This window comes from Esox lucius, chromosome 16, assembly GCF_011004845.1.
Source record: "Esox lucius isolate fEsoLuc1 chromosome 16, fEsoLuc1.pri, whole genome shotgun sequence".
Lineage (NCBI taxonomy): Eukaryota > Metazoa > Chordata > Actinopteri > Esociformes > Esocidae > Esox > Esox lucius.
In genome coordinates, this window is record NC_047584.1 from 7,594,514 (window position 1) to 7,620,306 (window position 25,793).

Below are 25,793 nucleotides of genomic sequence, written 5' to 3' on the forward strand. Positions count from 1 at the left end.
TAAACTGAAAAAAATATGTCTTATTAAGTATATTTAACTTGTTTTCAGGTTATAAAATCTAACAATCTTTAAAATAAGGTATTTTTAATAGAATATACTGCTTGTTTTTAGAAAATATACCTTGAATATTGTGTAATTTGTCTTGTTCCAATATGTCCCCCTTTGTTCCCAGGAGGAGAAAGACTATCAGGAAAAGGGAGCTCGAACCTCTTCAACGCTATCAGCGGCCACCCTCGGCTCGCTGGGTGGGTCTTCTTCCCGTAGAGGAAGTGGCGAAACGTCCCTCGTTGGTGACAATGAGACGTCCATACGGGAGATCAAGGTAAAGCTCAGAAGGCCCCCAGGCTTTCTAACATTGTCTTCCATCACTCTGTAAGAGCCCAGCACTGCGTAGCACATACTTGTCTGTCATTCTGTACCCTCATTGGGCTCGTCGCTTCACCTATCTAGCTTTTTGCAGCATGCTTCTGTCCCTCTGCTCACTCCTTCCACACTCTTCACACCAGGAGATTCATGAGCTGAAGGATCAGATTCAAGATGTGGAGTCGAAGTACATGCAGAGCCTCAAAGAAGTTAAGGTACACGACCTGAGGCCCTGTTTTCATCCATTGCTTTAGTCTTCCCTTTTTAAGTTGACTGATAGATAGGTTTAGACCCCCCTAACCTTAACCAATGGATTTTGGAACTGAGAATTAACCAATGGTCGTTTTATATGCTGGTGTCAATTTGCCAAGAATCTCCTATTTAGCAATTATTTTTCATCCCAACTAAATGTTCAGTTGAATGTTTGTGACTTGATTTCTTGCCAATGCCTTCTGTCAACTCCTAACTTGCTAGTAAATCCTTGCCTGAGCCTTAAACCCCTTGCCATTCAGATTACCTGCAGTGATTAGACTAGGGAAGTTCTATTAGTGCTAAATTCTTTTCATGCTATTTGCTTGCATGTTTTCAAAAATAAATTCAGCTTCCTTTCAAAGTGCAGTTTTGTAAACAACTTTAGATGACCTCTGTCACATTCAATAACCCACATACGTGCAGTGGGCAGCTCTAGCATTTCATTTTCCTCTTAAAACAAATTATGTTGGTGGGATTCCTTCCATGCCCTCCATTCTCCATGGGAAGAATTACAGTGTCATATGCAGGGGTTCCCAAACTTTGTCACCCATCAGGTGTCTTCTCATTCCATACCTGCTTTAAGAATTAGTCTGTGGAAAAATAAAAGACCAAAGGTAAATTCTTGGTGTGGAAAGTAGTTTCAAATAAAATGTTCTGCAATTCTACACATTTGCCAAGAAGCTGAGAGTAAAAATTGCAGTTAAGCGAATTTCCTGGAATGTTTCACGTTTTACTTTGCTGATACTGTGAAAATATTCAAATATAAAAACAATAATTCAAGGCTTGATTGTCTAGCATTTATTTGATTTGCGTTTTATGTTTTTAAATACATCATTTATGTGGATTATTTTGTCATTAAAGGTTTACACTGAATGCGGAAATTCCATCATATTCGGAAATTCGGAAAGATTTTCAACTCTTGACCTAGTGTTAGCACTACCATGAGCCAAGTGGGTCCGACCCACAGTTTGCGAACCACTGCTATACTGTAGGGAATGGAAGTGGTAGTATTTTTTACAATGACTTTTTCGAGATTGGTGTGTGTTTGTTGTATGTACTGTATGTATTTATTTAGTGGTGTATGACCACCTGTGCTCTCATTTCCATATGCCAACTGACATCACCATCCCTTCAGGATGCCCTAGTTGAAGTGGAAGAGAAGTACCGTAAGGCTATGGTGTCCAACGCCCAGTTAGACAATGAGAAGAACAACCTGATGTACCAAGTGGACACCCTGAAGGACTCCCTCATGGAACTAGAGGAGCTGCTGTCTGAGTCACGACGCGAGTATGAGGAGAAGGCCAAGGTACGAAAGATGAAGAGTTAGTGAGAAGATTTGGCCAGATCAACACACCACTACACAATTATAGGAAAATGTAGGAAGTTTGGGAAAGGTTACCATTTTGGGAAGAAGGTGAAAGGAGGGTTAGCAGGCTATTGAGGATTGCATTATTAGGTATTGCTGTTTTGAAGCATTGCATCATGCCTAAGAACAGCCTTTGGCTGTGGAATATTGCCCATATACCAAACCCTGTGGTGTGTTATTACTTAAATGTACTATACTGTACCTGTATTCAGTTTGGTGAGAACTGCCTTTTGGAAACTACAGTTACCTGCTCTAATTTAATATTGATAACTAACATGGCCTGTATATACAAAACACTATGTCCAATCAGTTAAAGGATGTTTTGCCCAAATAATCAAGTCATAATGTACAGTATCTCACAAAAGTGGGTACACCCCTCACATTTTTGTAAATATTTGAGTGTTTCTTTTCATGTGAAGAAATGGCACTTTGCTACAATGTAAAGTAGTGAGTGTACAGCTTGTATGACAGTGTAAATTTGCTGTCCCCTCAAAATAACTCAGCACACAGGAATTCATGTCTAAACTGCTGGGAACAAAGGTGAGTACACACCTAAGTGAACATTTTCAAATTGGGCCCAATTAGCCATTTTCCTTCCCCGGTGTCATTTGACTCGTTAGTGTTACAAGGTCTCAGGTGTGAATGGGGAACAGGTGTATTAAATTTGGTGTCATCACTCTCACACTCCCTCATACTTGTCACTGGAAGTTCCATGGCACCTCATGGCAAAGAACTCTCTGAGGATCTGAAAAAAAAAATTGTTGCTCTGCATAAAGATGGCATAGGCTATAAGAAGATTGCCAAGACCCTGAAACTGAGCTGCAGCACGGTGACCAAGACCATACAGCGGTTTAACAGGACAGTTTCCACTCAGAACAGGCTTCGCTATGGTCAACCAAAGAAGTAGAGTGCACATGCTCAGCGTCATATCCAGAGGTTGTCTTTGGGAAATAGACGTATGAGTGCTGCCAGCATTGCTGCAGAGGTTGAAGGGGTGGGGGATCAGCCTGTCAGTACTTAGACCATACACCACACACTTCATCAAATTGGTCTGCATGGCTGTCATCCCAGAAGGAAGCCTCTTCTAAAGATGATGCACAAGAAAGCCCGCAAACAGTTTGCTGAAGACAAGCAGACTAAGGACATGGATTACTGGAACCATGTCCTGTGGTCTGATGGGACCAAGATAAACGTATTTGGTTCAGATGGTGTCAAGCGTGTGTGGCGGCAACCAGGTAAGGAGTACAAAGACAAGTGTGTCTTGCCTACAGTCAAGCATGGTGGTGGGAGTGTCATGGTCTGGGGCTGCATGAGTGCTGCCGGCACCGGGGAGCTACAGTTCTTTGAGGGAACCATGAATGCCAACATGTACTGTGACATACTGACGCAGAGCATAATCCCCTCCCTTCGGAGACTGGGCCATCGGGCAGTATTCTAACATGATAACGACCCCAAACACACCTCCAAGACGACCACTGCCTTGCTAAAGAAGCTGAAAGTAAAGGAGATGGACTGGCCAAGCCTGTCTCCAGACCTAAACACTATTGAGCATCTGTGGGGCATCCTCAAACAGAAGGTAGAGGAGTGCAAGGTCTCTAACATCCACCAGCTCCGTGATGTCATCTCCAGTGGCACCCTGTGAAGCTCTGGTGAACTCCATGCCCAAGAGGGTTAAGGCAGTGCTGGGAAATAATGGTGGCCACACAAAATATTGACACTTTGGGCCCAATTTGGACATTTTCACTTAGGGGTGTACTCACTTTTGTTGCCAGTGGTTTGGACATTAATGGCTGTGTGTTGTGTTATTTTGAGGGGACAGCAAATTTACACTTTGACAAGCTGTACACTCACTACTTTATATTGTAACGAAGTGTCTTTTCTTCAGTGTTGTCACATGAACCGATATAATCAAATATTTACACAAATGTGAGGGGTGTACTTTTGTGAGATACTGTAAATCCATTTGAACATGTCCTGTCATCCCCCACAGGACTTGGAGCGTGAGAAACATGCCCATGGTGTGCTGCAATTCCAGTTCACCACCATGAAGGAGACACTGAAACAGAGCGAGGAGCTACTAACCGTGAGTCTTTCTAGGCTTCCTTGAAACAAAAGCCCCTACACTTGCTAGGACAGCCAAAACGACATCAACTGCCACACAATACATTTTCTTATTCCTAAACCGTCTCGTCTCTGGCTGTCTTTCTACTGTTCTTACTCCTTTAACACACTCTCTCCACGTCTCCTATTCGTTCCATCATCTCCCTGGGCTTTTCCGCTTTCCAGGAGATCCGTCAGATGCGTCTGAAACAGGATGGCTTAGTTAGGGATATCTCTGACCTGCAGGAAACAGTGGAGTGGAAGGATAAAAAGATTGGGGTATGCCCTGCTAACTCAGCTCCTTTGCTTTATGTTATTTCAAGTTGATAGCAATTCAAGTTGTATGAGAACCATACATGTAATTTCATGTGCATCTGTGTTATTAAAATACACATAGCTGGCATCTTCACTGCAGAAGTCAAAGTGCTTGCATGCTTGATTTTGTATGCTGTACCTTCCCATACCTCCTCTATGCTTCCTTTCACTTCCTTCACACGTCTTCCTTCTCCACCTGTGCTAACCCCTCCCCAATACTGGGGGCGCTGCTCAGGCCTTAGAACGGCAGAAGGAGTATGCTGACGCCATCCGAAATGAGCGAGATGAGCTCAGGGATGAGGTGGTCCAGCTGAAAGATATTCTAAAGGTACAATGTCAACTCAGGAAAGTCGGATCACTGACTGTGTAACAGTGGGCCAAAACTGTTCTGCAGTTATGCTGCTTTTATTTACTGCAGTGAGATCCAAAACCATGTCATAACAGTGTTTGTTTATGTCATGGCCAGAAACATGGAATTGTCCTCGGACCTGATCTTACCACCAATGGGGAAACGCTAGAGGTGGGCACTGAAGGGTCAGTGAGTGGAGATTCAGCTCCTCAATTGGCTCAGGACTCCCAGATGCCGCCCACAGAAGGGGGAAACGGCATGCTTGGTAAGTAACTTAACAGGGACAAAGATAACTGTGTATTGGAATCTTCTCTTGCTTAACACATAGCTTTGTCAAGTTATAGCTAATTATATCTAATTATAACTTGTAAGGCTTAAATCATGGCCACACCCAGCTGATTTTAATCAGCTGATTTTTTTTATCTTACCCTGAGTTAGGTTTTTGGGCTTCTTCTGCAAATCAATGTTAACCTTTCACCACTGATTCACCTCCCGTCCCATTGCAACCCTTATGCCTGATTAATTCCAACTAATTTATTAATTTGAACCAAGACTAAAAGCACATGGTGTAAACACCCTTGATTGTGCTATAATGTATATTTTACATAGGATGGCATGCAGATTTGGGTTTTAATGTTGTTTATAAAACCTTGTGTTTATATTGTCAATTATAAACTCTATGCTTCAACCTGATCCATGTAAATGGTGTGACCTGTGGTGTTATATATATTTGAAAATGAAGTAATGGTTTATACACCAAATCTTTACAAATGACAATTAATTGATCAAATAGGCTAGTCAATGTAGGTAACATATTAGTTATGTGTCATTGACTGAATGTTTATATCCATCAATGTATTACTTAATACAGTGAAATACATTTAAGATTGTGTCAAATACATTTTGGGCCAGTCCCAAAGCAATATAACATCACAGTAGCCATTTCTGAGTTTAAGATTTGCAGCTTGTCTCTGGGGTACCAAGGTACACCTGACCTTCTCCCTCTGTCTTGACGATTCATCAGGAAGCAAAAGCTTTGTTTTCAGTTCTTTGCCTTCTTTTCTTCTTTTCCTCCTCTTCCTCGCTGGTTTCAGTAAAAATTCCAATTTGTCCTGATTGACGCAGCATCAACTGACAGATCTTGATCATCAAAACAATGACAATTCTTGAAACCGCAGGCCTCAGTGTTTGGCATTTATCATCCTGATGGTCTCCCCTAGGCAGAGCTCAGGAGATGGAGTTGGAAGGTAGAGGAGATAAGGTGATGGAACCAGGAAGGTCCAGGCAGCAAGAAGACAGACATGAGGAAGAGGCTCGAGAGATCAAACTGACCTTGCCCAACCCCTGTAACCTCGCTTTTGTTACAGAAACAGAAACATTTACAGAGGCTCAGCCATTCTCCACTACACTGGTGAATGAGGTTGAGATGGAAGACCAAAAGATCTACAAGGACTCTGACAATGACATAACTGGTGCAGTCAAACATGGACCAATTTGTGATCCTGAGGTACTTGTGGTAGTAACAGCTTCTGAGGACAAGGTTACAGGAGAAGGTGATGGGTACAAAGCAGCAGGCATAGCGGGGACAGGGGGAGATGAGGTCACAAACAAAGGGGAAATGGGGATAAAAAATGACAAGGCAGATGATGCAGAAACCAAAGTCACCAACATCAGGGATGACACCAAAGAGAAGCCTTCCAAAGAGCCTACCTTAGAATCCAGTGCAGCAGATGAAACAGAAAATCTAGAATTGTGTAGAGAAGTTGTGAAAAGCATAGACTTGTGTTTTCAGCCTAGACAATCTGTTGAGGACATTGTGAACAATGGCACCCAAATTAGCCTGGGGAATGACCTTGATAGTAATAAGATTGAAGCAAACTGTGAGACCCAACCTGAGCCTCAAAAAACTAAGGCAGAAGTGTTACTAGAGACCAATGCACACCAAGGAGGGAAGAAGAAGAGGAAAGGCAAGAAGAAGAAGGGAATGACACAAGATGATGAAAACCGGGAAGAGAACCATAGTTCAACTGAAAAAGATTTAGTCTCAATGAAAAATAGAACACATATTCCCCAAGGCACAGACCTTGATACTAGTGAGAGCCCTGTTGAATCAAAATCTGAGCCACAATCTGACGCTCTAAACATTAAAAATGCTGAAGCCCTACCGGAGACCACAGATCAAATCGACTCAAAGCCTGAGCCTCAATCTGAGCCTCCAAAAACTGAAAATGAAGAAACCCTACCAGAGAACACAGACAAACAGCCACTTATTTCCCAAGACACAGATGTTGATGCTAATATGAGCTCAGTTGAATCAAAGCCTGAACCTAAGTCTGAGCCTTCAAAAATAAAAAATGCTGAACCCCTACCAGAAATACAGCCACAAATTCCCCAAGGGACAGACTTGGATATTAGTAAGAGCCAAATCGGATCAAAATCTGAACCTCAGTCTGAGCCTCCAAAAACTGAAAATGATGAAACCCTACCAGAGAACACAGACAAACAGCCACCTGCTCAAGGTGGCAAAAAGAAGAGAAAGGGCAAAAAGAAGGGAGAGAAACAAGGTAATGTAAAGCAGGAGAGCAAAACTGAAAAAGATCTGGCCTCCACCCCAGCTGATAAAGAGCCTGTAGACAACTTAGTAGAAGACGTTGTCACTATAGAAGCACAACAGCTTCTTGAGGTGGAGATTGGTTGTTTACCGGATAGAGAGCTCCAAATACCTGAAGAAACTGCACAAAATGTAGCTGAGGAGGAATGGAACCTAAAGGAAGTAGATGAAGTTGCAGAAGATGAAAGACTTGAGGTAAAGAATAAGGAGCAGCCCATTAAAAACCAAGAAATATTTCAGTTTGGCCAGGCTAAGACTGAGGAAGTTGTTACAAAGAAGAAAAAGAAGAAAATGAAGAAGGACCATGAAAAACCCTCAATCGAATCCGATAAATCAGATGGTGAGACGTCACTACTATGCCATGGGTCCAAAATTGAAATTGCTGATTCCATTGACCACTCCAAGTGTGTAATCAGTGCTGATTACCTTAAAGAGGAATTGGAATCTAAAACAAATTCCCATGCTCAAACAGAGAAGTTGGGTTACACAAACAGTCCTGATAATTTTGCAGACGACTTGAACTCTTCTGCTAATGCAGAATGTTCATTAGGCTCTGACCTGTCCAAACCTGAGAATTTAAACAATGTCAAAGTGGAAGCATGTGTCACGCCCTCTGTTGAAGAAGCTGAAACAATCCAAGAAACAAAGGAACATGAGAATAATCAATACAGTCCCAAAGTTCTGAGAGCGAGAACTGAACCTGAAGAACATATTTTCCGTGATTGTTTCACTGATCACACAGACGGTGATAGCAAAAATGCAGAGCAAGACCAGGAAGAGGCAGGTCAGGATGAACAAAATGAAAGCCCAGTGGAGCATATAAGTACATCTGAACTTGAAGGCTCTTTGATAGCACTGTCAGCAAATGTAGAGAAATGCAACTCTTCATCAGAAGACAACTGTAGTAGCACATTGCTTGACCACAATTGCCCTGCTGCTGAGACTCTGAATCTGCCTGAGCAACAGACAGATCTAACTGATTGTCCAGTTGCTGACGAGCACTTAAATGAAAAGAAAAAGCAAGAAACACTTGATGCAGGAGAGGTTTCCAATGATCAGGTCTCTACAGAGACCAAGCTGAGTGATATAGAAACACAACCACAGGAGCCTGCGAAAGAAATTCCAGAGACCATTTACTGCTTTAGGGAACCAGGCCACAATGAAAGCGGACCATGCACTGTTGTGGCTGTAGCGGACGATCACATTGAGGTTAAACTGGAAGATATGGAAGACGGCCACAAACCTAGACCCAGTGATGAGGTGAATTTTGACATAGAGGATGATGAAAATGACGAGGGCCAATCATTTGACTTTGATGACCTGGATTCTGAGATCTCTGCAAACATACAATCACCAGTCAAGTTAGGCCAGGAGGTGAGCTTGACGTCTGAAGGGGAAAAAAATGAGGTAGAGGCGGCTGGAGATGAGACAAAGGAGGAGGACGTGGACAAGTCTTCTGGCAAACTCTTGGGCAAAGGAGAGCAAGTTAGCATGGTGGCCAGTCAACAGCCACTTGAAGAGAGATCAGTGGACCTCCAAAACCCTGAAGCAAAATCACAAACCATAGTCGAGGACCGGAATACAAATGAAGAGCAACCTATTGCAGTCCAGGAAGTGATTAATGTAACATGTGCACTAAAAGATATTTCAGAGGAGGGAGTGAGTGTGACTGTTGGACAGCAAGAAGTAGAAACGAGTGAGAGACTGATGAATGCAAATGACGTAGGGGGTTTCCCTGTAGAGGAGGGGGAAGAGGCGATCCAGTATGGGTCACAGCAAGGTAGTAGAGGAAGTATTCAAAGTATAGAGGATGCAGCAGGGGGCGATAATGACCTAACAACTATGACAAGTTTGAAAAAAGGTAGCAAGAAAGGAAAAGGTAAAGGGAAAGAAGACTGTCGAATGTCCTAGATTTTAGGTCTGCCTTCATAAATAAACCACAAAACTATTTAAGAAAATGCTGTGAAACCTACTACACCTGCAGCAACTATCATTTAAAATAATTCCAAAGTCATTATTAGATGTACAGTTTCTTGGTATTTCAGCTCATTTTGTTAAGGAACATTCATTTATTTGTTTGGGTGAAATGCTGTGCAGTCACCTTGCGTTTTCTTGAGGTTTAGTTCTATACTATCTTGAATAGATTTAAATGTGCATGACATCCTGTTGATCAAAATTGGTAAAGTTGGACGCTATTGCAGTAGATTAGGTATTTATTTAACTTCTTGTCATTTATATGCTTATGTTATTTCCCTGTATTACAACATGTATATGCAATATATTGTGTACTGCTTTTTAGTATGTGAAATGGACCATGCAATTTTTCCAGATGTTTTCCTTCACGTGCTTTGGGTACTTGGCTAAGTTGGCAAGAGAGTATGGAGTTGGTAATCTGACCATGCAGGCTTTCCCACCCCCAAACTAGAAGTGTCCCACTTAATACTTAAGAGTAGTTGTGGTATTTGAGAAGTAGAATCGATCATAATCATTAAGCCAGGCAGGGTACATTGCACTTACCTCACCCCCAGGTTCCTTTTGCAAGTATCTGGGAACGATAGTAACATTGCCCATATAAATGTACAGCAGCAATTTTTTTGGCATTAATTCAAGGCACCGTGTTCACGTATTGTGTAATTGCCTAGAAAAGAAATACTTCAGGGAGTGATGGCATCTCATTTATTTTCATCACATTCTCAGAAATTTTACCAGAACTAAAAATATTATATAGCTTGCTGGCATAGCTGGAGAAAAGAAAATGAAAATAATGTGCCAAAAAGTCCTCCTTGTTACAAATCAGTTTAATATAGGCTATTATATCAGGTCAAATCCCAGCCCTGGGCTATCACATCAAGACTATAAAATTGCAACCTGTTTAGTTTTTGCCATGTGTGCTGAATTCAAATGATAATATTATAAGACTGCTACCAATTGTACCGTGTAAGAATATTACTTCCTTGTCAACCTCTGGCCTAAATGTCATTCATGAATAAAACCACTCTTTTCCAGCTGATTCATGTGGGTATACTAGTACTGTGTAGTCTTGTCTGCCAGTTAGATGGATTCTTCAAGCATAAATAAATCACTTTGGGGAATTAAGCCATGTAGCACAAAGGTTGTGAGGTTGTGTGTCCTCTCCACAGTTTATGCATGCTAAACATAACCCCACTCCTCACCTACCCTTTTCCAATGGATGCATGCTTCAAGTGACCCTATACTCCTCCCACCCTGACTCAGCCCCTCCCCATCAATTTACTTGGCCACTCCCACCCCTGGTATGTCAACATTGGTTTTACTGTATGTTCTTACAATGAACAGAAATATAAAGCAACATGTAATAATTTAAAGATTTTACAGAGTTACAGTTACATGTATTGCAGAAAAGCTCACTAACATACTGTATATCAGACTTTATATAGTACAAACAGATTGGACCACAACATTTCAGGGATTTTGTGCATGTGACACATTTAAAGTTTGTTTTATTCTAGCTCATGAAACATGGGACCAACAATTTACATGTTGCATTTATATTTTTGTGCAGTTTATAATTGTTATTGCATGAATCTATGAGGATGTGTAATGAGTGTTATATGGATTATGTAACAATCATATGGATAATGGGAGATCAGTTTTAAGACTTATTGTGAGGCCGTGTTATAGGTGGTTTGTAAAAATAATTTAAAAAAATAAACAATTTTAAAGTGAAACTGATCAGCTCTATCTCAATTGAGATCCATTGAAAATATTTGTATTTTATTTTCAGAGATCCGCCTGAGAAAGCTAGTTGACGAGAGGGAGAACTTAATAGGACAGGTGAGTAAGGACTACCATCTAAAAATGTCTGGGTCACCCATCGTAATAGCTGAAATCCAAACAAATTTGCCATGGACACACTTTGTGTTGCCGGTTCCTGACTTGCAGCCGATTTGTGTAGAGATGGACTGTGGTTAAATCATGTTTGCATTATGATAAACTGAGTTGGCATGTGGGTGACAGGACCAAAGTGTCACGTCAAATCTGATTTCCCTCAGTTAAACATAAAGATGGGTGACAAATGTGAATGTGTAGATGGATATAACGAATGCAGTTGCTTCCAAACAGGTGTACTGGATGATACAATTAAACAATGATCATCCTATCATGCTCTGTGGCATGTAAAAAATGCTGAGCATGGCCAGTGGACCTCGATTTTGGATCAAGATGACAAGAAGAAAAGATCTTAATGATTTTGAAAGAGGGTTCATTATTGGGTCATGGATGGCAAGAGCTTCAGTCAAAAACTGCTCAACTAACAGTGACTGAAGTTTTTCTGCATTTAGAACTATGAGAATGACATCAGTTTAGAAATTGTGGTCAAAATCACACATTTGATTACCGTGATGCTCGTACATTATTGTGATTATGTAAGGAAAACCAGAAGAGCAACTATTTCCATTTTTCGCAGGACGTGATCAGATTGTAGACCAAGAGAACTGTATGGGCCTGAATCCTCTACCCCTACAGGGAGGGGGTCTAGCAGCTCTGCATTTTCCTAAGCCAAGGCACCTTGATGCTGTCCTGGCGGCTCGTGGTGGCCCAACACCTTATTGAGACACTTGATGTTGGTTTTTCCTTTCATTTGTCACCCATCTGTATGTTTCAACAATGCCATGAATGTGGTCCTCCCTGTAGGTGAAGAAACTGAAGGCCCAAGTAGAACAGAAGAAACATAAAAATGGGTCTGCAGAGGCCTCTAGCCCGGAGGGTGAGGTTCTGGAGAACGGCGCAGACCCACACATGCAAGACCTGCAGAGTAAGATCCACTTATGAATGCAGGCATTTTAGTACCTTGACATTTTGATTTAAGCACATACGATATAGTAACTTGTTTGGTAACCATGAAATGAATCATTCTAGCGGAATATTAATCAATAGGATTTACCTTAAGTGTCACTTCCATTGGCACATGAGAATAAATTTTTCCTCCCCCACACATTTTAAGGAGATGCCAGCAGGCAACTCAATGACCTGAAGTTCAAACTTGTCAAATCAGAGCAGGAGGTTACTGCTTTGGAACAGAATGTAAGTCTAATACCATTAACCTGATCATAAATGATTGTTAATGACTTGTTACTGGCTGACATTCTCAAATCTTCAATCCACAACCCCCAGGTTACCAGGCTCGAGAGTCAGGTGACCCGCTACAAGGGTGCATCCGAGAATGCAGAGAAAGTGGAGGATGAGCTGAAGGCTGAGAAACGCAAGCTGCAGAGAGAGGTGTGGTCCCAGATTTACATCACTTGGCTTGTGTCAAGCTACTATGCAATGACCAGATGTCAATAGCCTTCAATGTTTTCCGAAAGTTATATCTAGGAGAATTTAAATGTGTAGAAGTCTATGGTCATGTGGATAGAGAAATACACCGATCAGCCATAACATTATGACCACTAACAGGTGAAGTGAATAACACTGATAACCTCGTTATCAAGGCAAGGGCCAAATTGTGATGGCTAAACGACTGGGTCAGAGCATCTCCAAAACTGCAGCCATGTGGGGTGTTCCTTGTCTGCAGTGGCCAGTACCTATCAAAAGTGGTCCAAGGAAAGAAAAATGGTAAACAAATGACAGGGTCATGGGCGGCCAAAGCTCAATGATGCACGTGAGAATGAAGGCTGGCCCGTGTGGTCCGATCCAACTGACGAGCTACTATAGCTAAGATTTCTGAAAAAGTTCATGCTGGTAATGATAAAAAGGTGTCAGAACACACATTGCATCGCAGTTTGTTGCGTATGGGGCTGCGTAGCTGCAGACCAGTCAGGGTGCCCATGCTGACCCCTGTCCACTGCCGAAAGCACCTGCAATGGGCATGTGAGCATCAGAACAGGACCACAGAGCAATGGAAGAAGGTGGCCTGGTCTGATGAATCATGTTTCCTTTTACATCATGTGGATGACCGGGTGCATGTGCATCGCTTACCTGGAGAATACATGGCACCAGGATGCACTATGGGGAGGAGGCAAGCTGGTGGAGGAAGTGTGATGCTTTGGGCAATGTTCTGCTGGGAAACCTTGGGTCCTGCCATTCATGTGGATGTTACTTTGACATGTACCAGCTACCTAAGCATTGTTGCAGACATTGTGCACCCTTTCATGGCAACGGTATTCCCTGATGGCATTGGCCTCTTTCAGCAGGATAATGCGCCCTGGCCCAAAGCAAAAATTGTTCAGGAATGGTTTGAGGAGCACAACAACGAGTTCAGTGTGTTGACTTGGCCTCCCCCACCTCGCAACTTACCGAACTTAAAGGATTGTCTTAAAGGATACCACAGCACACCTTCAGAGGTCTAGTGGAGTCCATGCCTTGACGGGTCAGGGCGGCAAAAGGGGGACCTACACAATATTATTCAGGTGGTCATAATGTTATAGCTGATCGTTTTATGTACTAATAGCTTTTCCTGCATTTATTTAGAAGGGAATAAATTGATGCAGTTAAAAAAAACATTTAAACAAACTTTTTGGAGCAGTAAGTAGTTGAACTTGTATTGGATTGTTCAGAAACAATGTTTAATGATTGTTTTTTGGTTCTTTTTGGTCTTTCCCTGATGGCAGTTGCGGTCAGCACTGGACAAGATAGACGAACTTGAGTCAAACAACAGCCACCTCTCCAAACGGCTGGACAAGATGAAGGCCAATCGCACCACAGCATCGACTCCCTGACTGTGACACGGTAGCATAACTCCCCTCCCCATCTTGTCTGTCCACCAATGGCTGCCCACATTGAAGTGTCCCACCTTGCACTGGGCTCTCCTCCATCTGCCTCGCAACCTAATGAAAAGAACCTTGTGTTATCCTAATTGCTGAAGCACACAAAACCAAACACTGAACACGCAAAATGTGCCATTTTCTTCATGTATTTCTTTATTTTCCCAATGATGACAATCTTTCATAGGTATGTATATGACACAGTAAATGAAAGCCAGAAATACCATATCAAGCACTACATGGTAGGAAAAGAGGAAGTCTGTGTGCCTCACGTCCAGCTACCAGGGATTGGTGTTACTCCGCGCCAGAGAATTGTGGGAAATGCTCTGTGACTAAAGGCAACTTAGGACTGCAAGTGGTTCTTTGGACCATGACTGGCTGCTTAGGTTACATGAAAGTCATATCCTTCCTCCCATCCTGAGTGTGAAGACTAACAACGAATGTCACTCGGTCCCGAACAATCCGAAACTTCACTAAACCCCATATGTCCCACTTAAGAGGATATGGCCTCAAGTTTGAGTGGACTAAATGGGGTTAATGGTGTGCTGTAGATGTGAGTGCTTTTTCTTTTTTTGTGAGTGTATTTTTTTCCCTTCCTCTTATACCCTGCATCTCTCATATGTCCTAAAGCCAAAGCATGAGCACATTTTACCGTGGTTAAATGTTTCTTTTTCATTTTAGTTTTTAAGTCCAAAGGATTTTGAAGTGGAAAGCCCACGGCAGAATGTATCCACTCCCTACTTTTCAAAGCTACACCATCACTGCCACAACAGTACATTTTATGAATCCTTTTCAAAGTTTAACTGCACCTGGGATTTCACTTACATTCTACTTCAAAATGTAAGCATTTTTGTAAAGGAACTTTTTTTGGTTTGTCAACAAAATAATTGAATGACATTTGTCCTTAACTGCACCCAGGTCATATACAAGTCTGTTTTGTGTCGCTATCGTTTTGCCAGTGTGCCCTAATATACATTGCCTAGTTATTATTTCGGTCAGACTAAACAGACTAATCAATCTGCTAGAGCCCCGACTACATGTGAGGCTTAGAGCAGCCAATGACATGGTAACTCGAGCAGTCTGTGTATCCCTTCCCCTTTTATCAGGTATCCCCCCCATTGAGGTTTCTGTCTCAAACAATCATGTATAAAATCACTGGTTGACCTTCAACCTCTCTGACTGTTGCTTATTGAGACATTCTAATGCTGCTGCTGCTGATGCCTACGGTGATTAAGATCACAGCAATGGGGGAGGAAGCTTACAGAACTGCTCAAACACACACACGCACACTCTGGGGAGACGCTGCTTCACTGTTTACAAAGCTGTAAAATGCTTGTAAGGACAATTAGGGAATTGTAATCTTTGTGCAATAAAATGTCAAACTGCGCTGTATGGGTAGCTGACTGTGTGGATGTATTCTGATAGATGAACTGAAAGGCCTGTTTTGAATGGATGTCTTTGAATTAGTGTCGCAAATAAGGTGCGGATCTACTCATCTCTGATATTTAACATAAAATGGAGATTATTATAAACTGACTTTCCCATACACACATTCACAGAGGTTTTTAATTAAAGATCAATGGTGCCTCAAATTAATATTTTGAAGCCACGTGTGAGCTTCTGGTGTGGAATGTATGCAATCATTAATGTATGTAAGTTGCTCTAAATAAAAGCCTGGGGGGATGGGAAATAAATGTAGAAATGCCATAGTTTAGTTTTATTTCAAGAAAGCATTGTCCAAAAACAAGCCTGAGCTTGTAACCTAACACAATGTAATGCAAAAATCCCCTGCAAAGCTGATATCAATTGCAACCCACACTGACCAATGATTTTCCACTCCGTAAATAGGATGTCAAGGTTATTTTAGTTATGATAGTTGGAATATTCCATGAATATCTGAGCAAATTAATCCTTTTGTCTATTTGAGAAACATTGTGTACAAAGTATTTCCTCATTTATCAGAGCAAATCCAGTGGCATTTTAACCGTGACCTTGAATGAAACTACTGGTGGTGTACTCCATTCTTTTTTTATTTCCAATTCATGTTGATTGTTTACATATTGTGTTTAAACAATGTAGTATTTAAAAATTATGGTCATTATGTTAATCATCTCAAACACAGCCAATGACTTAACACTAACAGCTAACTGAGGTGGATTCTGTTTGTTTAAGTCCTCTATATAGCTAAACAGTATGTACTGAAAGACATTTTTAGGGATGTTTGCTCCCACTTTGTGTTGAGGCCTGAAGAAATTAACGACATTTAATGGACAGGGTCCATGGTGACCAACCGCCCCATTTTTTCCAAATGGTTGTTAACGTATAGGACTTTTGTTCAGTTGGCATGTAAAAAAAAAACACCAAGGAGCTTGGACCTGCTGAGATGATGTTCTTGCTTTTTTCAGTGTGAGAAGCTAAGAAATCTAGCGGTAGCCTACACTAGCATGTTATGTTCTGCCAAAGCTCTCTAAGTAGTGAAGATTGACTAAATGTTGTATCTTGTATCCTTTTTCCTAATTTCTTTCCAATCCATTGGATGAGAAGTATAGAGGTTCTAACTAGACTAGAAAGGTAAGTATTGAAAATTTTCCTTGAATTTGAGAAGAGAAGGCTCATTCATCTATAGGATTCTTAGTCATAGTCTCCTTGTGCTGCCCCACCTTGCTGGGAACAGTATGTGCGGTTCTGAATGCGTAAAACCATGCGGCGACCATAGAAGTCGCGATAATCCGGCGGCAGTTCATCCAGTATATGTAGCGCTCTCTCCAAAGTCTGAAGGGCTCGAGTGGCTGCCACAGGGTCCTTGTTTCCATAGGGATCCTTCTTGTCGTACCTTTCTGCAGGAAGGTGACGCCAGAAGATGTTGACGCCCACACCAAACTGTAACGCCAGGGTGTTATGGAACCACAGGGCTGAGGGTGAAAAGAATATTTAACAAGTACAGTACCTGCAATATTCTTTGTAACAGAATGCAGCTAAATACAGTTGGCTCCAGAAATATTTGGACACTGACACAACTTTCATAATTTTGGCTCTGTACGCCACAACAATGGATTTGAAATGAAATAACCAAGATGCAGTTGAAGTGCAGACTTTCAGCTTCAAGGGATTGAACATAAAAATGGTATGAAACGTTTAGGTATTGCAACCATTTTCATACGCAGTCCCCTTATTTCAGGGGCTCAAATGTAATTGGACATATTAACACAATCATAAATAAAATGTTCATTTTAATACTTTATCGAGAATCCTTTGCAGGCAATGACTGCTTGAAGTCTGGAACACATGGACATCACCAAAGGCTGGGTTTCCTCCATTGTGATGCTTTGCCAGGCCTTTACTGCAGCTGTCTTCAGTTGTTGTTTGTTCGTTGGTCTTTCTTCCTTAAGTTATGTCTTCAAATGAAATGAATGCTCGATCGAGTTGAGATCAGGTGATCGACTCAGCCATTGCAGAATATTCTACTTCTTTAATTTAAAAAACTCCTGGGTTACTTTCGCAGTATGTTTTGGGTAATTGTCCATCTGTAAAGTGAAGCACCGTCCAATCAACTTTGCTGAATTTGTCTAAATCTGAACAGACAATATATCCATCCCTATACACTTCAGAATTCATCCGACTGCTTCTGTCTTCTGTCACATCAATAACAATAATGACCCAGTGCCCAAGCCATCACATTGCCTCCACAGTGTTTTATAGATGAGGTATGCTTCGGATCATGAGCTGCTCCAAGCCTTCTCCATAGTTTTTTCTTCCCATCATTCTGTTGCAGGTTTACCATAGTTTTATCTGTCCAAAGAATGCTGTTCTAGAACTGGGCTGGCTTTTTTTAATGTTTTTTGGCATTCTATTCTTGAGGCTTATGAATGGTTTGCACCTTGTGGTGAACCCTCTGTATTTGCTCTCCTGAAGTCTTCTCTTCATGGGAGACTTGGATAATTATATGCCTACCTCCTGGAGTGTGTTCTTCACTTGGCTGGATGTTGTGAAGGGGTTTTTCTTTACCATGGAAAGGCCCCTACGATCATCCACCACTGATGTCTTCCGTGGACGTCCAGTAATGTTTGTGTTGCAGAGGTCACCAGTGTGTTCTTTATTTATCAGAATGAACCAAACCTTTGATTTGGCCACTCCTAATGTTCCTGCCATCTCTCAGATTTTTTTTCTTTTGCAGCCTAAGGATGGCCTGTTTCACTTGCATTGAGCGCTCCTTTGACTGCATGTTGTGGGTTCATAGCAACTTCTTCCAAATGTGAATGCCACACCTGGAATCAACTCCAGACCTTTTACCTGCTTAATTGATTATGGAATAGCCCACACCTGTCCATGAAACAGTGAGTCAATTGTCCAATTACTTTTGGTCCCTTGAAAAAGAGGGGGCTACATTAGAGAGCTATTTAAGAGGGGGCTTAAATAGCTGTAATTCCTAATTCCTTCCTCAAATTTTTATGTGAATACGCTCAAATTAAAACTGAGAGACTGCACTTTAAGCCCATATTCATTATTTAACTGTATCTTGAATATATTTTGGCAAACAGACAAAATTACAAAACTTGCCAGTGTCCAATTATTTCCGGGCCTAACTGTATATTTACTGTGTAGATACAGGTATTTACAAAAACATTTAAAGCAAGGACAGTTAAATTCCATGATGTTTTGTATTGGCCAAATTACATTTTCTGGTCCATTGTGGTGGTCTAAACCGCTGCCTCCAATGTACTGCTCGTAGCAAAAACTTTTTCCTATACTTTCCCTATTGTTCCCTATTAAACAATGCCCCTAGAAAAAAATTCACTAGAAAATCTTTAATTACAACATCCCATCTTTTCATACCAGGTATGAAGAGCAAGTCTCCAGGTTCCAGCACACACTCGTACCGACAGGCCTTCACAAACTCTGGGAACCGCTCCAGGTCTGGCGAGTCGATGTCCAAAACCTCAGATTTGTCACCTAATACAGTTAAATGTAAAGCAAATGGAAGACTATGTACATGAAGAATTGTTTTGGCTACTGTGAACAAGCTTACTCCACAGAGACGATTTTCCCACAAGCTAAAGCCATGATAAGAGTTTGAAGGTCATCTTTGATTATCAGTCAATACTACTAATTTATTATACCATGCTCACTTTAGTTACAAATGTTTATCCTCTACAGTCTATAGCCGTGTGCCTTTTTTACAGCCATGGTAGGGCTGTACAAAGGTTAAAAACAGCTGATTTTATGATGCAAATTAAAACATTGTGACTGTGCGGTAGAACATGCTATACTTATAGGCATGAGGGAGTGTTGTATGAGACTAATACACTACGGCTAAGAGCTGTTGGATGACCCATCGCGGACTACCTGAGAATAGTGCTTAGCCATGGTATTGACCTTCAATGCAGCTAGTGCCAGATCTCCAGTCTTAACACGGCTTGACCCAGTAGAACATCTTCACAGCCAATAACTGAGCATGGGGACAAATAGGCCTGGCTATTTAATGTAGTGACACATGGAGCTGCAATTTCCCCACAGGTTTCTCACCTGAAAGGTAGAGGTGCAGTGCATCCTCTGGGCTGTAGAGCACAACACGCTTCTTCCCAGTCACCTGAGCCAGCAGATTGTCCATTACCTGACCACAAGGAATGCAAAGAGGACAACAGAGAGAGGAGAGGATCCAGATGTAATAATTGAATAGCTATGCGGTATCTTACCCTATTTGCTATCATACTATTAAGGCAATTAGCAAATGTTCTGGAACTTAATCCAACATCTGGGGGTGGAGTATATACACCATACTGATTTGACTTATTATCCAGGCCTACCCAGGACAGGTAAGTACATACCAGAAAAGAAAGCTGTGTGAAGATATTGAAAGGTGGTGACGCTGGTATAACTAATATAATTCTCACCAGCTCCCAGACTATTCTCTCTTCTTCTCTGGCTATCTTCACATACACCCCCACTCACATCATAATGTGTCCACAACTGCAGGCCACATGAGCTTATTCGAAACACACTGGAGAACAGCTGGTCTGATTCAAAAAACTCTGGGATATGAAAGTCTTCCGCCAGCTCGGGGAACTGTTTCCTGAGGTCAGCAGGCTCCTAAGGGGGAGAGGAATGGAGAATAACAAACCAGATAACCAATTTAACAATAGGATACATGTAACTAAAAAGATGAAACTGTAAGAGACATGGAATTGAATGGTTTTGGATTCTGAAGAAAAGAGCCCAGTACATCATTTCAAAGTATAGCACATTTGCTGTTGAATCAGACTAATGTGTTAGTCTGTCACGAATACCTTTCGGACATCCTCTCCCAGCGAACGCAGATAATAGCTCTCATCCTAAAGAAAGGGACAGTACATTTTTGTGAGATAGTATGAAGTATGAAGAAGTATGAAGGAAAATATATTGATTATATTATATTTAACTGCAGTCATGTGAAATAGTAAGTACATCCCGTGGATATTTTATTTGTATTATTTTATACATATTTAGAAACATTGATATTTGAGCAAAGTTCAACCACATTCACTGATAAAGGTAACCCAATTCAACAAAACACACCAAAAGTATAACTTTGAAACATTTATGCAATTAAAATAAACAGAAATGCTCTTTCCCTAGAAAGAAATGTAGTACTCCCTACTGTTACCGTCACAAAATGGCTACATTTAGAATCAGGTGCAGCAAAACAGGTGGAAATGAATGCTGATCAAGTTGCTAGCTTAGGATTCTGACTGCCATTGCTTTCAAGCCACCTGATTGTCCCTCTTGTCATGTAGCTGACTCTGATTCTGTTTATAAACTCTGGATACAGCCCACACAACTGTATTAATTATTATAATCTTGTACTCTTATAATCCTCCGACACAGCCAGAAGAGGATAGGCCACAGAGAGTCTGCTTCCTCTCTAGGTTTCTTGATAAGTTCTGATGTACTGGGGAGTTTTTTTAGCCACTGTGCTTGAACTCAGTTGTCGCTGGCTCTTAGCGGGCCTGTGCAAGTGAGCAGAGCTGAAACAAACAATGGTCTTACTAAATTACTGGATTATACTTAGAATAAGCAATATGATTTTATTGTACTATGGAATAAAAAAAAAAATTCTAGCACAGGTTCCAGGCTAGGTATCTGTAAAAACACTTTGTGACAATTGCTGATGTAAAAAAGGCTTTACAAAATAAATTTGATTGATTGAATTGATCAAGGAACTTGGGAGGGTCCAGCCTTCCATAAAGATCAGAAACATGGTCTTAACCTACTCTTTCAAAATTGATGCTAGTTACATTTTTTTATGTATATTATCGCCATGCTTGCCATATCTACAATATTCAGTACTACTACCAATACTGCTGCTAGTTTACAGTACTCTTTTTAAACTGCTGCTATGTACAGTGTAATATATATATATATATATATATATATATATATATATATATATATATATATATATATATATATATATATATATATATATATATATATATAATTGCTTTATCCTCTTGATATATTTTTGGCTGTACATTTCTTTTCTTCTTGATTCTCATTATGTAGTTGTAGCGTGCTATGCCACCATTTGTAAGCGTATTGCATTTATATGTATCTATAATATTCAATAACTCTACCAATTGCTGCTAGTTCACACTTACATTACTGCCATACTTGCCGTATCTAAATGTTCAGTAATACTACCCAGATTGCTGCTAGTTGACTCTTTCTTAAACTGTTGCTAGTATAGTGTTATGTATATTGTTGCTTTATTATATTATTAATTTCTGTCCAGCTGTATTTTTGCTTATGTACTCTTCTTAACTCTCACTACGTAGTTGTCAGGTGCCATGTAACAATAATTTCATTGTGCAGGACGTAGTTGTTCAGTGCATTTGACAAATAAATCTTGAAACTGTATGGGTGTTTGGTAACACATCATACCAATAGAAAGACAATTTATGCCCATTTCCAAGCAATTTGCCCTGTTTATTATTTATTCCCTGTTTCCAAATAAATCATTCCACTGTCCAATGGACCTTTTACAAATTGAGAATAAGGCCTTGGCATTATGGTTTGGGTCTACCTCTGGGGCTGGCCAACTTGCCATCATTAAGTCAACCATGAATACCATATTGTACCAGAGAATTGAGGAGAATCTGTCCAAAATCTGAAGCTGAACCGAAACACATAAGCATGTCTCCAGTTATGTAAACAAAAAACACACATTTCCAGGGGTTGTACTTGTTTCTACCTATGACTGTATGCAGCATTCTAAGACTATGTTGCATCTCTCACTGACCTGGCAGAGGAAGAAATCTGAGTGTTTTTTCTCTGCCGCCCTTTGGATAAACTTGTCAAATGGAAGAGTTCTAAAAATAAAAGCAATTACAGAGTATGGCCACATAAGTCAGCAAGCACCCACAATTAGGTATCCAGTACTGTAAAAACAGGGTTGTAAATTCAAGTATTTTGTTCCAGAATGTCCTATAAACAAGACTATTTCGGGATAGTTAGCAGATTTTACCAAACCAAAAAAGGGAGCTGTACCAGAGAAGTATGTAAGATTCCAAATGTGAAGTACGAACACTTGAATAGCTCACCTGTAAACAAAGTTTTTGTGCAAGAAGTCCATCTGTGGTACAGTGGATACATGAACCTTAACTTCACAGTTACCCCCTTTCTGTGTAAGGTACTCCAATGTCCATTTGTCCAGGCATGGTCCAAGGCCTACATCTCTAAGCACCACTGGTCTTCGCTGTATGAAAAACCATAACAAGCTCGATATCAAAGTTACAATCCAGAAATGTCTACAGTACTTCAGTTAGGATTTCAATTTCTCCCAGTGTCTTACCATCGGGTAAATGTCTCTTCTAAAAACTTCCTTATCCACTCCTGTAAGGACGGGGACTTTCATTTTAACCTGTTTTTCCATAACTTCATTTTTTATACTTTTAGTTACATTTTAGTGAAAGTTCCATTTTCGAGAACGTATCCGTTTTACTTAATACCCCGCTATTTACCTTCCGCAAAAATAGCAACATCGGAACGAGAATAATAATTGGTCAATTGTGCGGTTTCATTTCTTACAAAGATTACAACAGAAACACACATTTAAAAAATTAAAATAAAAAAATAAAGAACGTTAATGACAATTCGATATGGTAATACTTTTTTGCTAGATTGTAAATGCTAGGAACCAAGTAATCCATATCCGTGTTTGTAGTAGGATGACAGAGTGATGACAGAGAGGGTGTGAGGCAAAAGATGGCGCTGCCCATGTTAAGAGGTTGTTACTGTAGCAGTTACTGTAGCCGGCCTCCAGTATTCAGTCGTTTCTTGAAACTCGAGCGCATTGTGCTTACCCAGCCCAACAGGACTAGTCGTCTGGTTCCTAAATTGTCTGTTGGTGTAGTGTCCACAGTCCGACCTTATTGCACTGATCGAGGTGGAAGTAAACAACACCAAAAAGTTGTTGTGCTTGGCATCCCCAACATTTTTATTTGGTTCCGAACACGAATATACTACTTTTTGATTCGGGTTTATTTTGACAAAGAATTCAAGATTGATGAATTCACAGAGGGATCGAAACAGGTTGGTATGATGAAATCCGTAAAGTAACCAGTGGATTTATATTTTATCACTGATTAATGAACAGATGAAGTTCCTTAGTTAATCTTACGTCATTGTTATGTTGTATCATTCAGGCATTTTTCCATGTTTCAAGACTTCTGTCAGGAAGTCAGTTTGAGTCTCTTGAAGGTTTGGTTGCTAAAGATGTGAGTGTATTATTAACGGATGTTTTTGTTCAACAATATTTAACTTTTACAATCTGAAGGTTTCGACATTATTTTCTGCCTGCCGTTAGACCCTGTCTTATATTTGTCTCCATTGTCTCCCACAGCTGATTGCAAAACTTAAAGAGAAATGCGCTTTGCTCCCTCCCAGCCACCTGCAAGCGCTTTCTGCAGGTCCTGAAGACTTGATGTACACAACACCAGGAGATGTTGGCATCTATTATGATGATGATGGTAAGTTCCGAATTATGTCGACGTAACAAGCGATAACCAAATAAACTTCCTACTCTTTTTCCTACAAAATGTCTGGTGTCAACAGTAACGTTCCAACTAAATGTGGGTGGATTACAAAACAATATTTCCTACTGAATTCACTTTTACTGCAGATTGGGTAAGGTAACTGGCTTTGTAACCTCTTAGCCATTACTTTTTAGGTTGGGTAATGGGAGCTTCACTGAGGATAAAAGTGATGCTGGAAATTATTCCAGTAGCATTATCATTCACAAAAACCTGTATGCCATGTGTGCTGAAACTTCATTTCCCTCAATCATTGAATGACTCAGCACAGGAATTGTACAATTGCTCAAGAAAAATGTTTTCTTCTCTAACCAGGGCGGAAGTTTGTCAGTATTCTGATGCGTTACTGGTATCTGACAAGTGCCCGATTGCCTGAGGAATCCTTGGAGGGAACACGTATCTTTCAGGTGGCAATAGGTGGAGAGGGTCAGCCAAAGACTAAAAGACTGCTCACAGCCAACTATGAGTGAGGATTTTCTTTCTCCAAAATACAGTGTGTCACATTTGATTTAATGGTCTGCAGTTGTTAGTTGATGTGATGAATCAAATTCATACTAATTATCTCTCAGACAAAGATGAAGTACTGTCTTTCTGGAATGAGTCCTTTCTAAGATCGTAGATATGTTCCCAAAAACGCCTGCCTTCAGTAACCACCTGTCAATTAATATTTCCGTTTTTAGAATGACTGTTTAACAACTCTAATCCATAATGTCTGTTGTCAGATTCCAGAGGGAGTTTACCAAGGGGGTTCTGCCAGACTGGACCATCACTAGGATAGAGCACTCCAAACTGCTGGATTGAACTTCAATTGAATGGAGGTTGTAAGGAGAAATTGGCTGTTAGAGAAGTTGAAAACAATAGCAGAAAACCTGCTTTAATCTTGGGTAATATTTGGGCCAGTTCTGTGGCAAATCAGTATATAGGCCTATATATATATATATATATATATATATATATATATATATATATATATATATATATATATATATATATATATATATATATATATATATATATATATATATATATATATATATATATATATATATATATATATATATATATATATATATATATATATATATATATATATATATATATATATTACTGAGCATCTCAGTAAGAGTGCTGATCATAAAATTATGATTATATGAACACATCTTTGATCAGTAATCCTACACAGCGATGGTTTGTGGATACATGCAAAGGTTGCCACAGGCTGCACCGCCGTCAGTGGTCAACTTGGCTTTAGTTGCCAGAACAGCTTTGAGGGCATGACATTCTTCCATTTGTTCAATGAGGAGGGTAGACATGGTTCATGCTGGTGTATTGCTTTGGTTTCATGAAATAGAGCGTGAACAGAGACAGAAAATATCACACCTGTATTTAGGATTCAGATAGGATTTGAGCATTTACTCAGCAAACTAACACATACCTTCTTGAACTCCAGCATTCACACACAAAATTGTTATTCGGAGAGGATTAGTCCCAACTATGCCATGTAAAAAAATATTAATCTGTTTTTGAGATCACCAGATTGGTCTGTCTGCTGACAAATATGTGTTTACCAACTACTGTTGGTGACTGAAAGTATTAATATCCCAGCTGACACATTTTGGTTTGTAGACCG

General features: G+C 40.4%; 3 protein-coding genes across 19 annotated transcripts in view; 2 read left to right on the top strand and 1 right to left on the bottom strand.

Moving 5' to 3' along the window:
• The window catches only part of lrrfip1a (leucine rich repeat (in FLII) interacting protein 1a), a 55,833-nt gene extending 40,351 nt beyond the window's left edge, over positions 1-15,482 (top strand). For 12 of the 17 annotated variants that reach the window (XM_020054763.3, XM_020054768.3, XM_020054765.3 and 9 more), the window contains 8 exons: positions 173-322; positions 507-578; positions 1,751-1,921; positions 3,972-4,064; positions 4,268-4,360; positions 4,632-4,724; positions 4,863-5,010; positions 5,966-10,366. In XM_020054763.3, coding sequence (XP_019910322.3) covers positions 173-322; positions 507-578; positions 1,751-1,921; positions 3,972-4,064; positions 4,268-4,360; positions 4,632-4,724; positions 4,863-5,010; positions 5,966-9,267 — 4,122 coding nt within the window. In that variant the 3' untranslated portion in view covers positions 9,268-10,366. Of the gene's footprint in view, positions 1-172; positions 323-506; positions 579-1,750; positions 1,922-3,971; positions 4,065-4,267; positions 4,361-4,631; positions 4,725-4,862; positions 5,011-5,965; positions 10,367-11,119; positions 11,170-12,027; positions 12,149-12,337; positions 12,418-12,507; positions 12,613-13,943 lie in introns of those variants that run through there. The other 5 variants (XM_020054774.3, XM_020054778.3, XM_010879670.5 and 2 more) reach the window with 4 other exon arrangements.
• A 319-nt stretch (positions 15,483-15,801) lies between these two features.
• Positions 15,802-23,281, bottom strand: tyw5 (tRNA-yW synthesizing protein 5). Its single transcript, XM_013137692.4, has 8 exons — positions 22,924-23,281; positions 22,673-22,827; positions 22,372-22,441; positions 20,381-20,425; positions 20,046-20,183; positions 19,620-19,707; positions 18,930-19,046; positions 15,802-17,008 (listed from the first exon to the last, which is right to left on the bottom strand). Exons 1-8 carry the CDS (start codon positions 23,002-23,004, stop codon positions 16,728-16,730), a joined length of 975 nt encoding a protein of 324 aa, XP_012993146.1. The 5' UTR covers positions 23,005-23,281; the 3' UTR covers positions 15,802-16,727.
• Positions 23,243-25,114, top strand: maip1 (matrix AAA peptidase interacting protein 1). Its single transcript, XM_010879667.4, has 5 exons — positions 23,243-23,663; positions 23,777-23,848; positions 23,974-24,100; positions 24,479-24,629; positions 24,886-25,114. Exons 1-5 carry the CDS (start codon positions 23,337-23,339, stop codon positions 24,962-24,964), a joined length of 756 nt encoding a protein of 251 aa, XP_010877969.1. The 5' UTR covers positions 23,243-23,336; the 3' UTR covers positions 24,965-25,114.
• The last annotated feature ends 679 nt before the right edge of the window (positions 25,115-25,793 follow it).

What these genes read in the sequence shown, in the direction of transcription:
- tyw5 (XM_013137692.4), bottom strand. Translation starts at nt 23,004, where the DNA reads ATGGAAAAACAGGTTAAAATGAAAGTCCCCGTCCTTACAGGAGTGGAT. An exon ending in TGGGAGAGGATGTCCGAAAG is followed by an intron (nt 20,184 to 20,380) that starts GTATTCGTGACA and finishes TCTCCCCCTTAG; the next exon opens with GAGCCTGCTGACCTCAGGAA. An exon ending in AGACTTGCTCTTCATACCTG is followed by an intron (nt 17,009 to 18,929) that starts GTATGAAAAGAT and finishes TTTCACCCTCAG; the next exon opens with CCCTGTGGTTCCATAACACC.
- maip1 (XM_010879667.4), top strand. Translation starts at nt 23,337, where the DNA reads ATGGCGCTGCCCATGTTAAGAGGTTGTTACTGTAGCAGTTACTGTAGC. An exon ending in TCACAGAGGGATCGAAACAG is followed by an intron (nt 23,664 to 23,776) that starts GTTGGTATGATG and finishes TGTATCATTCAG; the next exon opens with GCATTTTTCCATGTTTCAAG. An exon ending in CTGCTCACAGCCAACTATGA is followed by an intron (nt 24,630 to 24,885) that starts GTGAGGATTTTC and finishes GTCTGTTGTCAG; the next exon opens with ATTCCAGAGGGAGTTTACCA.